This window comes from Gadus morhua, chromosome 5, assembly GCF_902167405.1.
Source record: "Gadus morhua chromosome 5, gadMor3.0, whole genome shotgun sequence".
Classification (NCBI taxonomy): domain Eukaryota; kingdom Metazoa; phylum Chordata; class Actinopteri; order Gadiformes; family Gadidae; genus Gadus; species Gadus morhua.
In genome coordinates, this window is record NC_044052.1 from 5,695,143 (window position 1) to 5,712,412 (window position 17,270).

A 17,270-nucleotide genomic window follows, 5' to 3' on the forward strand; every position below is an offset into this window, starting at 1 on the left:
TAATTTAAGCACAAATCTTCTTTGTTGCAAACGTAATATCATGCACACAGTTGATTGGCCCTCAACTGTTGACAGCAACTAGACTAGAGAGTCTCTTGACTGAACAACCAGTTGATGAAATGCACTACCACAAATCGAATAGTTGTTGGCACGCTGCTACTTTAAGAATGCCATGGTTTATTCTGTTAACAATCTCGGTAACTTATTCCTTCACTGATATTGTTGAACAACATGAGGCCTAATAGCTAAGCCACACCTTATTGCAAGGGACATTATACAGAAAGAAAAACAGAGAGACAATGCCATTTAGCATTTGCTAAATGCTTTACGTTTATTGTTTTTTTTTACTGTATTCTTGAATATTAGGCATTGCTGGTTGGAAACCATGAAAGACCGCAATGTGATTCCCAAAAAATTTTAGAAATATTGCTTGTTATTTGAGCATCATTATTAAGCATTGAATCGACTACTTTCTATTGCAAATTCAGCAATGTCTCCTTTATGTCTTACAAAGCCAAAACATCTAAACATTATTTTATATGTTATTTTTATTTCCATAGTCAATTATTTCCAGACCAAGTAATTTCGTCTTGTATCTCTAAATCTCTCTCTTCTGTTGATTTCAATTAATTGTGTTGTAGTTATTCTTTTTAATATTCTAAATTTTTAATGAAGTGGCAAACCACTATTGTTTAACACAGAGTGTTTAATAACTTATTATAAAAAATACAGCTTACTTATTTTCTTCCTTCTACCCCTGCTATATTGTATAGTTACCAATGGTAACGAGTCAGGGACAGCCTTTTGTGTTCACCGTATTAATAACATTTTGTATAAATGTTGCTGTGCATCCCTTAGCCACATTCCTGGTGAATCATGAAAACACCAACATATGTGGCAGGCTTTGACCAAAGCAGAATCCTTTTGGCTTATTCCACAGTCAGGTACTCATGCAAATAGTGTGTTCCTGTTAAGATAATGAGACTGACTGACCTGTATGCTTGATTGATTGATTAATTGGTTGACTGAAGTGCTCATCCATCCATAAAAATGGGAAAGGCTTAGGCCATGTCATGTAACCGCTGGTATTTTAAGACCCTGACCCTTTTTCATGGTTCAAATCCCGGTGGTCAAGAGTGCCACCTTATCCCATGAGCAGCAAAGTCTGATTGTCAACTTATTGTAGTTCAAGTTCAGTGATGGGCAGAGGAAGGCACTCATACATTAATACATGTGTGTGTGTGTCTGTGTGTGTGTGTGTGTGTGTGTGTGTGTGGGTGTGTGTGTGTGTGTGTGTGTGTGTGTGTGTGTGTGTGTGTGTGTGTGTGTGTGTGTGTGTGTGTGTGTGTGTGTGTATGTGTGTGTGTATGCTTGTTGCTGTTAATGGATTGCTGTTGCTCAGAAGAAGACCAAAGGTTACTGCAGCAGCAGGATCTTCATATGGAATCTTTTTTTTTCTTATGGCCCACACTTGTAATATTTTCTTCCGTGTTGAGGTTTGTTGCGTACTGTCATTCAGTTGTCTATAGACTAGGTGACTCGCCACTACGAATGCGTCTATAGAAAAAAGCAGTCCACATGGGCACCTGTTTGCTGCCAACAGGACTTCCAAGCTGCGGGTGGCCAACCAGCGTGAAGCACCAGTGAGCTAAGTGGCTTCGAGTTTGCCTTGGTGAACTCAATTGAAAACCCCAAGAAGAAATAGCCTCTTCCTATGATCACCCCGCGCGTCATATAATGTTTCAGTGGACGCCCCTCCCACTGTCTCCCCCCCCCCCCCCTCACTCAACCTCTCCTTTTGACTCACAGAGGCGGTTCACAACTCGCGCTCGGACCGTGGTGGAAAATACAGGCAGAAGATGGCTGACTTAGCCGGGCTCTGCAAGCCCTCGGCGGCATCACCAGCTCCACACGGGCCGCGGCGGCACAGCGACGAGACGTCCAGCGTTTGGCTGTAACTGTAGACGCCGCCTACTACTACTACTACTATACGGTCCTGTACTTCGATATCGAGTATAGCAACAGCAATATTGAAAGAAGTATTGCAAAAAATGGCTGAGATGGAAAAAGAGGGCAGACCTCCGGAAAATAAAAGAAGCAGAAAACCAGCGCATCCAGTCAAAAGGGAGATAAATGAAGAAATGAAGGTAAACTAGGGGGGGTTGCCCGCCCGGGTGCATGATTACGCATGTGAGCAGCGGTGTTGGGAGAGCATGTATGTCTTTGGAGCATTGTCGCTCTCAATGGAAACGCCAGTTTTTTTTGAGTTTCACGTTAATTAACGCTTGGACTTAATAAACATTATATTGATGCATTTTTTTTTAATAAGTTACGTGGTCACATGCAATTACAGTCTTCGCTCCGAACCCCTCCAAAAATGCCCATGCACAATGGACGCACAATGGTTCGCGTTTTTCGTGGCTACTATTCTTACTTTGAAGTTTATTTTGTTGAACATAGCCTGCATTTATTTGGTGTGAATGCAATCCACTGGTTATAACACAGCCATTCGTTGTGCAGTCCTTTAATGGCATTGCCTGAAGTTAATGGAAAATCCAGTGCGTCAGGGAAGGCGTCAACAGTGTCCCTACTATTACTAGTAGACACAACGCACAACGCCCCCCCCCCCCCCCCCCCGCTGGAGCAAGCAAAGCCGCACACACACACACACACACACACACACACACACACACACACACACACACACACACACACACACACACACACACACACACACACACACACACACACACACACACACACACACACACACACACACACACACACACACACACAAAGGGGGAATACACTAACGCAATGTTGACTGAGGAAACATATACGCGTATTATAAATGCTTTCGTAGCGCGTTTGGTTGGGTGGATGTTCGGGGGAAACGCACGGTGTTGTCTGGAGAGACGCACGGTCCTCACAGCTGGGGAGAAGGAGAGGCATGTGGTCCAGATGTGCGTATATGCGAGCTGCACATTCGCGCGCCACAACAGCACATTGTCTGGTCCCTCGCCTGGCCTGTATGGGGCTAAACATGGATCGATCTGAGCGTCCAAGACACGTTGTTTCTATTTGGGGGGGGGGGGGGGTATAGTCGTGCATTTTGATATTTGAGCCATGTGCATTTTGGCGGTTGCGTTGTGGATCGAGACGGGTCATGGTGTGTTGTGTAGGCAGGGAGGTTGTGTCCGCTTTGTCTTCATGTGTTTCATTGTTTGTTTACAGTTGTACGCATCACCGAGTGGTTTTCGAGAATTTCCCGTTGCGTAGATGGCATATAGGACTTAAAGTCTGTTATGTCTAGACAAGAGGGTTTGCAAGATTCTGATTATATTATTTCGTTATATCTGTGATTTACGCAATTGAATATGCGATTGCAAGGAAATATGCATGCATGCAAGGCTACGTGATTGCCTCAAGTAACCTGTTATATTTGTCAGCGAGGGAATAGCCCTACTGGCTTATCCACAGTCGGAATCATAGCCTACATCATTTGCACGTTAATACCAGTCTTTAATTGCATCGGTAATTCAATTATGAATTTCCGAACGGACTTTCTTTGTGTGTGATTCCCATAAGGACCAGCCAGCCAATTATACTTTTGGATAGTAGCCTCATGATAAAATCACGTACCAATGTACCTGTATTTTTGGCGAGTAGGCCTATATCTAAAGCCACTGACTGTGTTGGTCTTTTTTATTGGCCAGACATCCCCAAATTGGGCTGCATCTCATGCAGAATCATGCATGTGATATTTCATACTAAACAGATGGAGTCGTTTAAAATATTTTGTATTTCTTTCCAAAATGCACTTTGTAAGAAGGTTATTGAACATTTACATGTAGGGCATTTTGAACATAAATAGATTAACGTTATTCTACTTGTATTGTTGTATGAAGTGGACAACTGGGTTGCATATTGGAGTATTTTTATTGGTGAAATGCATTCATTCATTCTTTAATTCATAAATTAATTTTATTATGTATATATTTATTTATTTTGCCATCTGACTGAACGCATGTTTCAGTCAACGGCCTGGAGGAGATAAATAGGCAAGACGCGTCAATCACACATCCCTTAATTAGAAGCAGCGAGCCTATAGGTGCTGTCGGTCTTAATTAGCTCATTAGCTCTTGTGTCTCTAATGAGCGTGATGCTCTTAAGCAATGGGAAGTCATTTCATGTCTATACTTGAACGTTCTGCACATCGGCATGGCTATCCATTGCGAACAAAAGTCAAGGTTTTAAGGGAGGAGAACCGCTCTTGATCATCCAGCTCTGGCGTTACTGATCAATGCAATACGGGCAGCGTACGTGTTCCTATCCCATAACTATTTGAAGGTGTGACAAGTCTTGCAAAAGCGAAAAACTAGATAGATTTAAATCCTTTACGCTACCTCAATTAATCTCCTATATGCAGATGCACGCATAGGCAGGCGGTTGCACACACACTCACACACGGAGAAACACAAACACACACGCACACATGCATGTGGGCAAGCATGCACATACACACACACAGACACACACAGACACACACACACACACACACACACACACACACACACACACACACACACACACACACACACACACACACACACACACATACAAACACCACACACACAATACAAAACAGCATCCTACATTCATAGGCTGGTCACTATATTCATAGCCCCCCCCCTCTAACCAAATGATCTCTTATCGACCTTGCTAATCTCAGCCGCCAAGAAAGAGGAAGAAATGTTCACACTGTGTCCTTATTGAGGGATTATGCTCCCCAAAAAACAGGGGTAAGAGGGACTGACACTGTGTCCATTATCTGGACCGCTTAATGTGTGTGGGGGTAAAATAAGCCCCTGTGAGTAATCAAGGAGAGGTGGAGGAGGTGGTGTGGGGAGGGGGCCGGGGGGGGGGGGGGGGGGGGGGGGGGGGATAGGGCGGTGGGCATAAAAAAAAAACATAGGAATGTATACAGCGGTATACGGCTGGCTAAGCTGTAAAAACTGTAACGCGAGCGTCTCCATCGGATCAGATATCAAGGAAAGGAGAGGGGGAATTGAAAGAGGAGTGGTGGCAGAGGGAGAGGGAATGAAAGAGAGACAGAGGGGGGAGAGAGAGGGAGAGAGAGAGAGAGAGAGGGGGGGAGGCAGCGGGAGAGGGAACGAAAAGAGAGACAGAGGGGGGGGGGAGAGAGTGGGAGCGACAGAGGGAGGGAAGGAGGGAGAGTGGTGGTCGGATGGATAGAAAGAGGAAAGGGGCGTGTGAGTACGGGAGTGAGGGCGAGGTGAGAGGGAGAGAGGATTGAGCAGGAGAAAGAGAGCGGGAGCGAGTGGCAGGACGAGAGGCTGGGGAAGAGAGAGAGAGAGAGAGAGAGAGAGAGAGAGAGAGAGAGAGAGAGAGAGAGAGAGAGAGAGAGAGAGAGAGAGAGAGAGAGAGAGGGAGGGAGGGAGGGAGGGAGGGAGGGAGGGAGGGAGGGAGGGAGGGAGGGAGGGAGGGAGGGAGGGAGGGAGAGAGAGAGAGAGAGAGAGAGAGAGAGAGAGAGAGAGAGAGAGAGAGAGAGAGAGAGAGAGAGAGAGAGAGAGAGAGAGAGAGAGAGAGAGAGAGAGAGAGAGAGAGAGAGAGAGAGAGAGAGAGAGAGAGAGAGAAAAGGGCTGATAAAAAAGCATGGCGATTCCTGGGAGAGGAGGAGGGGGAGGAGGTGGACCCGGTGAAAGCAAACTTGGCATGTGGATTAGGGAATTTTATCACAGTGTACTGTGGCCTACTCTGGTTTCTAGCCACAAGGTGTCTGATTCCCACCAATTCCATCAGCTCTACAGCCAAAGCCTGTGTCTTATCCTGGAGGGAGCACAGCAGGGGATAGATGTGTTGGTTCCTCAATGTATCTGCGGTCTTTATCGTTTTAGTACATTTTATGCCTGCTTGGTTGGTAGTACTCGACTTTTGTATTGGATATTTAAATATTCACTTAGAAACCAACTTCAATCAGTGTCGCTGGACTCAATATCTGCATCGAGTCACGCCGCATGTGCACCGACGAAAAAAAAAGAAAGCCATCATGGATCTCTTGTTTGTGTAGTGGCGAGATCCCATGTGGTTGTTAGTACATGAAGCAGACTGTTCAACTCCCTCCTATTGCTGCGGGACAACGTTTCCGCTTCAGGTCTGTCACAGCAGGAAGGTGTCGAAAGACACACAAAAATAAAGAGGGAGTGAGTTGAATACACAACGGAGGGAGTAACCCTGGGGGAATCCTCCTATCAAACAGCGGCCCTTGGTTCGCAAGATTCCCAACTTAATAGCATACACACGCACGCACGCACGCACGCACGCACGCACGCACGCACGCACGCACACGTACACATACGCATACACACAGACATACACACACACACACACACACACACACACACACACACACACACACACACACACACACACACACACACACACACACACACACACACACACACACACACCAGGACCGAGAGCATTAAAGTGGTCTCCACCTGCTACCAAGCCACAATATTTAAGAAAGACAACCATTCCATTTCATTTTATTTTCATACGGCGGTGTCGGCTCTCTCTCTCTCAGGATCATATTCGTTTCCCTCTCTGATGTCCATTTGTATTTATAACAACCCTCTAAGCAACCAGTCTAGATTAATTTCATTCAGTTTAGATGGGGGGATTCTGGCCCCCCCCCTCCCCACACTCCCCCTAGGCCCAGATGTAATAGGCTTCTCCATCAGGCTAAGGATAAAGAAATCTGTAGTAAGGTCTTCCTCAACTTGCCTCTTCCTCCTCCTCCACCTCCTCCTCCTCCTCCTCCTCCTCCTCCTCACCTCAAGCCAATCCATCGCGGTGGCATTGATGCGTGGCCAAGCGGATTGGATTTCCTCCTTATTGCTCCCTACTCCCAGAAAGTTTGTTGGGTGACACAGAGGACATGAACGACCAATGAAGCAGACAGAGAGAGATAAAAAAACCATTGAAGAGATGGAACGTATTATCAGATATTATTTTGAGTCATAGTCCGATTCTTGTGTATATATTTCGATCGTAAGATGATGAAGACAAGACAAATGCTCATAAAAGAAAAACACTATCCCGGAAAAATCACTCTCCTCTTTAGTCCTGATTCCTTTCTGTTTGCCGGCCCTAATGTAGTACAGCGTAAACGTACCTCGGTCAATGGACAGTGTTTTATGGCTAGTTCAAAATCATGATTGACATCATTATGGAGCGAAAAAAACAATCAAGCCGAGATTAGCACAATTACAGAAAGCCTTTACTTCTTTGTTATCTCCGTGTTCACTGAGCGCAGAAGAAAGACGGTGAGGCAGATGAGGCTTATCTCGGCAACTGCAACAATGAAGGGCTTTGTGCAGCTTGTGCCTGCGTGTGCAGCTTGTGCCTGCATGTGCAGTTGTGCTTATGTGTCCCATGTTCTGGTGTAGAGTGCAATAGTCGTCCCTTTGTATTTGGTCCACTTTGACTTGTAATCACTGTTTGATAATAATGGGATTATTTCTTAATTGAATTACATTTTGTTGTATTTAATTACATTTTGATGCATTATGATATCTACTTTATTCTATTCTGGTGTATTCTATTCCATTTGGTTCTTGTCTATTCTATTCTTTTCTGGTCTGTGCTTTACTGCTCCATTCTATGCCTTTCTGTTCTATTCTATTCAATCACATTACGTTCTGGTCTATTCTATTCTATTCTGTACTGGTCTATTAAATTCTATTCTATTCTTTCCTATTCTATTCAAACAGCCGCGGCCCGTCTCCTCCTCCGCGGGCTGTTGACCACTTCACCACAGTGGTGTTTCATAGCCGACAGATCAATAGAGGCTGTCATTCTTCATTAGGGAGGCCTTTCTAACGTTTACAGTCTAGGGTTCTTTCAGCAAGGCCAGCAAGTTAACTTGAGCAAAAAGGGATCTGTCGTGTACAACTGCATAGAAACAACTGCAGTCTCAGTGGCAATGATGTAGAAACCACGGTGTAGGGATTTTTTTATAGACAGACATACCTTATTAAGGGGTTTGAGAGTGTCTGTTACATTGTGCCCGTCAGTCTCAAACGAACTTCAGAATCTTGTGAGAGACAGATTCTTTGCAGAGATGAGGTGAATGAGCGAAATCATTGGTGCAGCACACACATGGCAGTGTTCTTTATTTAACGTGTTTTTTGACGTCCTCTCAAAATAAAGGTGTGAGTTTGGCTGCAAAAGATATTTGTTTACCTCCACTGTGTTTCTTTATCTCCGCTCCCAATATTTAGCGTACGTGTTGTGTCGCTGTAGTGTTAATTAAAAGTGTCATGGCGTTATTGAGTAATTATAACAGCCTATTGTTTGCTGGCTGTGGACGAAGATGGACCCAGTCTTATTGAAACCAAAGGCTCGCTGCCAAATCTGAAGGTGCAATATTGTGTCTTGTTGTGTCATTGTAATAGACTTACTCTTCACGCAATTTCATAAAACTTACAATTACAGAAATTGAGTTTACTTCCCTCACAGTAATTTTAATTTTTTTGGTCTACTTCAATAAAATGTGTGTGTGTGCTCGCTTATGTCTGTGTGTCTGTGTGTCTGTGTGTGTGCGCGTGCCTGCACCTGAACTGCATGTCAACACTCCTGGTTTCTATAATTTAATATTCTCTCCGAACCGTTTAAGTTTCACATTTAGCAGCTTGATGGAGCACCACATGTCTCACAGGCGCCATGGCAACGTGATACCATAAAGAATGGAGTCAATTAAGACGAGTGACAAATTAATAGTTTTCTTGCAGAAAAGCACTATAGTACCAGGGGGCACTTCAGAATAGGAAATATATCCAGTTCCTAATGCTTCGTCACGGATACAGTATGTGTTTTGTATGATTCTCCAGGACTTGTGCTGCTCTGTGTGTTTACATGTCGGGAGTTATGAAAATAAACGGCTAGATACTACCGTTGTCTTAATTGACAGGGTATTAAAGATTCCTGTAATCTGTCGTAGTCAGGTATGTGCAAACGTGTTGCTTGAGCCGTGTTGAGGATCAGGGCTTTCCACCTAGGGCTGCGATTGTTGTCCTGAATGGCACGCGCTTGCTCTTCTCTCTCTTGGCTTTCGTATGCAAACCGTATCAAGTGCGTTCATTGGGGCTAGTGTGATTGTACCATTCCTTTAGAAAGACGTTCTCTGTATTTATTCAGCCATTAAACGGGCTCTGATCAGTCTCCCTCTTCTCTCTGTTCCAATAGGATCCACCACCGTTATTGTACCTGAACAGGGACTGATTCTGAGAAAATTGTTACCAGGGTTTATTTCCATATTAGAAAGGCAGGGGATACACAATCCTATTACAGTAATGACGAGGAGCCCAATTTGTTTGGATTGAGTTTAAGTGGAGGGCTATGCAATTCAATTGATTTTATTATTTACTTTATTTTAGTTATTTGAGTTATCTTTTTTTTATAACTTTTGTACGTTGAACTAAAACACATTTGCAATTCACAAGCAATTCCTTTCATTACTAACAATGCATTTACAAAACTCTTTTATGTCCTTATTCTCATTGAGTACGTTTACGTTATCGGTACAACACACTATTTCACACAATTTGAATTATTAGGATAGAATAGCGTTGAAAGCAGAATGTTAATCGTTTCTTGTCCCTCCATCATGTGCATGTAAAAATCCCATTTGACTAATCTTGCTTTAATAATATTAACATTATTTGCATTCAGCTCAGTACTATGTCCATGCAGCAGAGCGGTTCAGTTTGTGGTTTGGTTTAGGTTTCATTTCATTTTCCGCTCCTCTTTCTGTTGCTCGTGTCTGATGTGTTGCCGTCGGTGTGTGTGTGTTTATCTATGCAGAGCTTCGCAGAGAACACGATGAACGAGCTCCTGGGCTGGTACGGCTACGACAAGGTGGAGCTGAGGGATGGGGAGAGCGGGGAGGGCGTGGACCACCCACAGCACGTCTCTGTGCTTAAAGGTGTGTATCGCAGGAGCAACACCTGCAGTCACGGTAATGCACTAGGATGTCTTAGTGGGAACTATTCTCTGACGCCTGGAAGGCAAATAAAAAGGAGTATGGTCAGGTTTCGTAGGTCTTCTACATTGTTCAGTTGATTTTTCTGTGTGTGTGTGTGTGTGTGTGTTCTTACGATGTGCCTTTTAAGACTGTGCTATTAAAGAAATATAAAAAACAACAGTCACTTTGGGAATACTATTTCCCATCAGTGATAATAGTAGTGGTGTGTGTGGAAAGTCTCACTCAGTGTTGCATCGACCTCACAAACAAAGGTATACTTTGCACTCTGCCATGTGACACACGCACTATCCAGACTGTGCATTTAGAGTCTGTTTAGGCACGCCTTGTTTTCCAATGTACTTAACACTAAACATTTTGTTTGTGCTGGTCTATAGGCATCTAGAGAGGCGGGGCTATATTGTTAGCAGAAATTGTTACCCTTTTTTGCCAGAACAGTTTTAATCTCAAGCAAGTTGTTTAAGAGTTCTGTTTTCCTCTAATACAGGACGGTAGAGGTTAGCCCCGCAGCCTTGCAAACACATTTATAACTTTGAACATGACTCAGTTTGGTGTTCCTATCTCTTCGTCGGCCTTGAACCGTCTCAACGCGGTGCACAGGGTAAAACAGAAACCAGCGTCATTTTGTATTCCTCCCACTCTGTAGAGAACTCTTTAACCAAGGTGCCTGTCTCCATGGAGACCAGCGACGCCTCCCCGGACCGGGTCCCGGACCCCCGCCCGGCCCCCGCCTCCAGGAACGGAGTCCCGGAGCCCTGCTCCACGGCCACGGCCTCCACCTCTGCACCCCCGGGAGTCAAGGAGCACCCAGGCCTGCCCGTGATGGTCCCCATGGTCCCCCCGCCGCACATCAAGCCGCCCCCAGGTTGGAGCTCCTTCACCACGGGTCGATTCACTGGCTAACGGGTTAATTGGATAATTAAGTGGCTGATGATTTGATTCGTTGATTGTTTTTGAGATTTAAGAGTTTGATGTAACGCAATTACGAATAGACAGCATTCTAAGAGATTTAGGCCCAACCTTTACTGTAGACAGTAATCATATTGCAGATACTAAACTCGTTCAGTAATAGTCAAAGACAAAGAGTAGAAGGCCAAAAGGTGTCTGTAAAGCTTTCATATCCACACAGTGCAGACTTCCCACTGTTGAACTACACTCAATCAAAAGGTTTTCTCTTCGCTAGAATATCTCCATAACAAAACAGGTAACGATGCGTACCTCCGACCCTTGCAGTTTCTGGTTTCTAGCCCAGACTCTGTGCCCTGTCCCCAAGAAGTTCTGCTTAGAAGAACTGCTGGATCCGAGATTACTGCTATGCCAGCAGATACATGCAGAGTTGAAGGCTACACATGCAAACAAGAATGACAACGCATCTAGGAAGACCATACGTGCTACAAAGTTTATTAAATAACGGGAGGATATCCTATTATGACATGAGCTCTCTTCCTCTCTCTCTCTCACACACACACAAACACACACACACACACACACACACACACACACACACACACACACACACACACACACACACACACACACACACACACACACACACACACACACACACACACACATATACACCCCCCCCCCCCCCCACACACACACAGTCTGTTCCCTGTCTGGCCAGTAGACCAATGTTAACTTAGTTTTGGTAAACGGCATGCTCCTCAGATGGATGGTTCTTTCTGGAAAGGGCAAACCTTCTCTGGGAAAAAAAACAGGAGGATACTGAATATTTATAGAATAAAAAAACAACATTGCCTTCGCCGCATTCTAAGTGCCTCTAAATCAGGCGACTCTGTGTCTGTGTGTGTGTGTGTGTGTGTGTGTGTTTGTGTGTGTGGGGGGTAGGATTTAACTATAATGAGGCAGATCCTTGTGTTTTCCTCTCCCCACCTGCCTGGTGTCAGCGGTGAACCTTCAACTCGCCGTTGCGTCCGCGTCCTGTCAGCCTCGCGCAGGGGCTTCATTATCTCCCCGCGGCCGCACGGGAGGCACAGGAGGCCGGCACAGGGAGGGAGTGAGGGAGGGAGAGAGGGAGGGAGAGGGAGAGGGAGAGAGAGAGAGAGAGAGAGAGAGAGAGAGAGAGAGAGAGAGAGAGAGAGAGAGAGAGAGAGAGAGAGAGAGAGAGAGAGAGGGAGGGAGGGAGGGAGGGAGGAGGGAGGGAGGGAGGGAGGGGGAGAGGGATAACAGAGCAAGTGAGGGAGATAGATTAAAATGAGAGAGAGGGAAGGATAAGTTTGAGGGAAAAGAGAGCTAGAGCGGGTGATAGATAGAGGGAGAGAGAGAGGGAGAGAGGGGGAGAGAGGGGGAGAGGGGGAGAGAGAGGGAGGGAGTGGGAGAGAGAGGGAGAGAGTGGGAGAGTGGTAGAAAGGAGGACCTGCCTTGGCATCGCCCAAGAAGGGATCCCTACAGACCCTGAGATGAGGCGGAGGGAAGCAGATGGTGTGGTCCCCTAAAAACACCACACCAGCTCGGCATACTCCGCTAACACGGATTTCGACCCAACACACACAAACACACACGCACACACACGAAAACACACACACTTCTCTCCCCCCCGCCCTCACGCTGAATTATTCATGCACCCGTCCCACAAAAAAAAAATATCCACAAAGGGTCTTTTGAGGTGCAGGTACGGCCGCGGACGGCCGCGGCGGCGGTGGCGTTTAGCATGGAAGCTGCATAATTACCACTGCCTGCTCCACCCTCGCGCAGATGTGAGTGCCGTAGCGCACGTGTGTGTGTCTGTGTGTGTACGTGTCTGTAATGAGGCGCCAGGTTGTGGGGAGGTGGGAAAGAAAGAGAGAGAAAGAAGGAAGGGAAAAAACAGCGGAACGCGATCGCTAACCTCCGACGTGGCTGCGTGTGAGGGTACGACGTTAGCGTGGAGCGACGGGTAGACCCAGCGACCGCCAACGCTGTCACGCTCATTACCTCCTGCTTAGAGTGTCAGGAGGGCAGCGGATCCCGCGCGAACATGGTCCTTTTTCCCTGTTTAGGTTCTTTCCGACACGTTACTCCACTTGACTTCACACACAAGAGAGAGAGCTGGAGAGAGAGAGACATGTTTAGGAAAGATAGAGGGACAGAAATGGGAGGGAGAGAGAGAGCGGCAGCCAAAGTGGTAAATGATTGAAATTGGAGTGGAAATAAAAGAAAGGTTGCACGGCTTTGTGTGCACGGGTACCAAAGTTCCAGCACAGTAAGGACTTGAGGTCGAGATCGGGAGAGATGAAGAAAGACTGAGAGAGCAAGAGAGAGAAAGAGAGCGAAAGAGAGAGTGAGCAAGGGAGAGGGTGATTGAAAGAGATGGACGGATACCGATGGACCACCTACAGGTCCACCGTGACTGAGTCAGTCTTTACCTTTGCTTGAATGAGACACCAGCGGTGTTAACATGCCAGAGGGGGGTCTGTGTGATAAGCACTGCTGAGTTCTAGGGCCTGATGTTACTCACCTTCATGGCTGCTTCGGGCTTGATGTGTAATGATTGCATTGGTTATCAGAGGACCTATCAGAAGATCAACTTCCGCACAAAGGCCAGTAAAGTTCTGATCTCAGCCTAGAGCATTTTATCTTTTTAGTTAGATATTTTTACTTTTTATAAATTTTACTTTAATTTTGAATTCAGCAACGCAAAAGCTTGATCCGTTTAAATGAGTAACCAATCATGAACAAATAGCATTAACAGGCCACACGCAAACACGCACGAACGCACGCATGCACACACACACACACACACACACACACACACACACACACACACACACACACACACACACACACACACACACACACACACACACACACACACACACACAAACACACACGCACATATTTAGATAATAAATGAAGAATAAGTACATTGAGACAATAAGGAGAACAATGAAAATCCGATGGGAGATACACAAAGCACTGAAACAATCCAACTAACTAAATCAATAAACTGAATTACAACTGGGAAACGGGGGGGAAAACACTGTGATAAGAACTTGAGGAATTCCTTTAGGGACAAATGAAGAAAACGATTCAAACGAAAGCGTCTCAAGCCAGTCAGCACAGCTCACAACCTTTCGATGTGTTTTCCCAAGTCTCTTAACGGTGTAATAACTAGGGCTGTATGGGCTTATTGTAATGACATTTAGTTTGTGCTTGTAAAATAGTTCTTGTAAATATATTTTGCACTAGATAGAAGAAGCAGTTGTGCCGTAAAACAACGTCTACATGTGAACAATTGTTTTTGACAACTGCACATCACCTGCGACGCACACAGTATGTGCAAAACGTTTCCTTTTTGGAAGTAATGTTGCAGTGGGTCAACTTGTATTCATTAAACGGGTCCACCTCTTCCTCTCTTGACCAATGACCAGTCTCCCCCACTAGATGAAAAGGAATGATATCATTAGCTGGATCATCCGTCAATCAAACACGTCTGGAGAGCGGGACTGAAATGGCGGCGCAGAGTTGAAGTTGCATTACACCAAGACACCAAGGAAGGCCTGCTTTAACCTGTACACAACTGTTTTACAAATTATCAACCTTGGTTTTTGCGAACACAGAATTTTTTTTACAAGCACAAACTTAACAGAAATCATGACAAGCCTGAACTCACGCTCAATTCTGGATCATGCCTCCCCCCCCATTTTCACCCCCCCCCCCTCCTCCAACCCCCCCCCCCTCCTCCCACCCCCCCCCCCCCTCCTCCCACCCCCCCCCCTCCTCCCACCCCTCCCTCCCCAGACGAGGACGCGTCCACGGTGCAGATCGTGTGCGCCTGGTGCCAGAAGGTGGGCGTGCGGCGCTACTCCCTGAGCATGGGCAGCGAGCTCAAGAGCTTCTGCAGCGAGAAGTGCTTCGCCGCGTGCCGCCGCGCCTACTTCAAGAGGAACAAGGTGAGGGCTCGGGTCAGGCGCCACTCGCCTCGCCCAAAGGGTTCTTGGAGGGAAGAGTCGCCGCGATAACACCGCACTAACTGTGGCTAGAATGTTTGATGAACACAAAAATAATTATAGCAAAGGCACTTAACATTTATATTTACATTTAGGGCATTTAGCCCTAAATGTAGTCGCTTTTATCCAAAGCAACTAACAATAAGTACATTTGTCAGAAGAAAGAGAAACAATATATTGCTGTTGGTACATAAAGGCACTTAATAGATCTATTGTAGATTTATATTTACGTTAACCGGTGAAGGTTTCACAAGCTTTAAATCAAAGTTAGACATTTATTTTGGAGGAATGTATTTTGTTCTTTAATCAAACAAAGGTATTTCAACCAAAAATGTAGAGCAGACTGTATGTCCACAAAGGCAAAAAAACAACACTTTATCGGTAATGCCGTCTTTTAGAATATACACACATTAAGAAGGAGTATAATGACCCCAAATAGCATATTCTAAAATATAAAAACCTGTTTATGTAAAAAATATTTGTAATTTAGGTGTTGAACGTTTTATGTCACCATCTCGAGCTACATGATTTGGCAGAATGAATCATTAATATGATTAAAAGCCATCACTCTGTGCTATAATTTGACCTTCCTCTCAGTGGAGCGTAGTTTAAAACAATCTCCCCCCCTTTTTTTTTTTCTCGTACCGAAGCTTGGATATGTAAGGAATTACGCTGTGAGTATGACGTGTTTTATTTGAACTGTGTATGTCCCAACGTCAGTTCCTCATCCAAACATAATCACCGGTATGCAGCACAAGTAGGGAATGTTAAGGGATGTACATTCGGAGTTGGTAGAACCTCGCTGGCACATGATATGTTGACACTTATTATTTGTATATTTTTTTTATCACCCAGAGCATGAGATTCAAGACGGGCCAGGTGTCTGCTGTGTTGTCCATTTGCACATTTTTATAAATGTTCTCTTTTTATTTTTTTGCATTTTGTATTCTAACATTTTTGATGCACAATTTGTTAACATTTCAATTTGAACCGTAGGCTTGTAGAATCACTGCACATTTAGATGTTGACATTCTTGAACGGCGTTCTTTTTGTTTGCACCTCAAAAGCGTTGGGAGGCCTTTAAGTGATGAGTCCTCTTTAGAAGGGCCCATCATCATAACACTCACGAGAGCCGAACGACTCACCACAAAAAACAACCCCCTTTACTAATAGTATGTACGTTTGGTTTGATTTTAAGGTAAGAGTAAGCGGTGCAAACCTGACCATCAACCATGGAGCAGGAAGGGAGCTTGTGATAATTATTATATATAATCCACCCTGTCAGGTGTGATGACGGATATGTCCCTGCCAGACAGGCACATTAGAGCATGCAAATCGTGCTCTGATTATATAGGCCATCAGCCTTCTGGAGTGTGTGTGTGTGTGTGTGTGTGTGTGTGTGTGTGTGTGTGTGTGTGTGTGTGTGTGCGAGTGTGTGTATGTGTGCTTTCATGCGTGCGTGTGTATGTGTGCTTGTTTGTGTGTGCGCATCCGTGCAGTAACAGTCCACAGTATAGTAAACAGTCAATTTTTAAATGCTGCACAAAGTAAAAAAAAAGTAAAAAAAACACCACCAACAAAACACACATGCCATTGCCATTCAGAGGTGGAACGGCAAAATAGGGATGATTCATAGACGTACAATTGCGGTGTCACCGTTATGAAGGCTGAGTTCTCTGCACCACTTGGCTGTAAGACAATCAGAAGGTAATTCAATGTGAGTCATCTTCCCCAAGTACAACACTCTTTTTCATTAAGACATGACATTCGGAGGCTGCATGAGGCCACCGGAACTGCCCACCTAGAAACACAGACCGAGAAGACCCTGCCGTCGCCATCCGCCTCTTCGTATTCTCTGTCAGAAGCTAACACAACCGCACCCGGGCGTGTGTTGTGTTAGCTTCCACCCCCAGCGCCACGAGGCCGGCGGTACTACACGCCACACCGCCACTACGCCCGCCCCGGAGCGCGTCTGACACCTCGGGCCTCTAGAGTTCCCCCATTCAGTCGGCTTCTTGCCTCTTTGTTTCTTCCTGTGTGTTTGTGTGTGCGTGCGTGTATGCAAGTCAATCTGTGTGTGCAAGTGTGCCTGTTCCGTGCATGGGTCTTTGTGTGTGTGTGTGTGTGTGTGTATGTGTGTGTGTGCATGTGTGTGAGTGTGCGTGGGGCACGTGTGTGTGTGTGTGTGTGTGTGTGTGTGTGTGTGTGTGTGTGTGTCTGTGTGTGTGTGTGGGTACCATTTTGTGGAAGCG

The 17,270-nt window shown here is 45.5% G+C and overlaps 1 protein-coding gene across 1 annotated transcript in view; it reads left to right on the forward strand.

Annotated features, from left to right (window-relative positions):
- The first annotated feature begins 1,802 nt into the window (after positions 1-1,802).
- The window catches only part of sobpa (sine oculis binding protein homolog (Drosophila) a), a 31,903-nt gene continuing 16,435 nt past the window's right edge, over positions 1,803-17,270 (forward strand). Inside the window, 5 exon segments of the mRNA XM_030357379.1 lie at positions 1,803-2,147; positions 9,889-10,009; positions 10,713-10,931; positions 14,810-14,961; positions 15,669-15,692. Of these exon segments, the coding sequence (XP_030213239.1) occupies positions 2,052-2,147; positions 9,889-10,009; positions 10,713-10,931; positions 14,810-14,961; positions 15,669-15,692 (612 nt within the window). The 5' untranslated portion in view covers positions 1,803-2,051.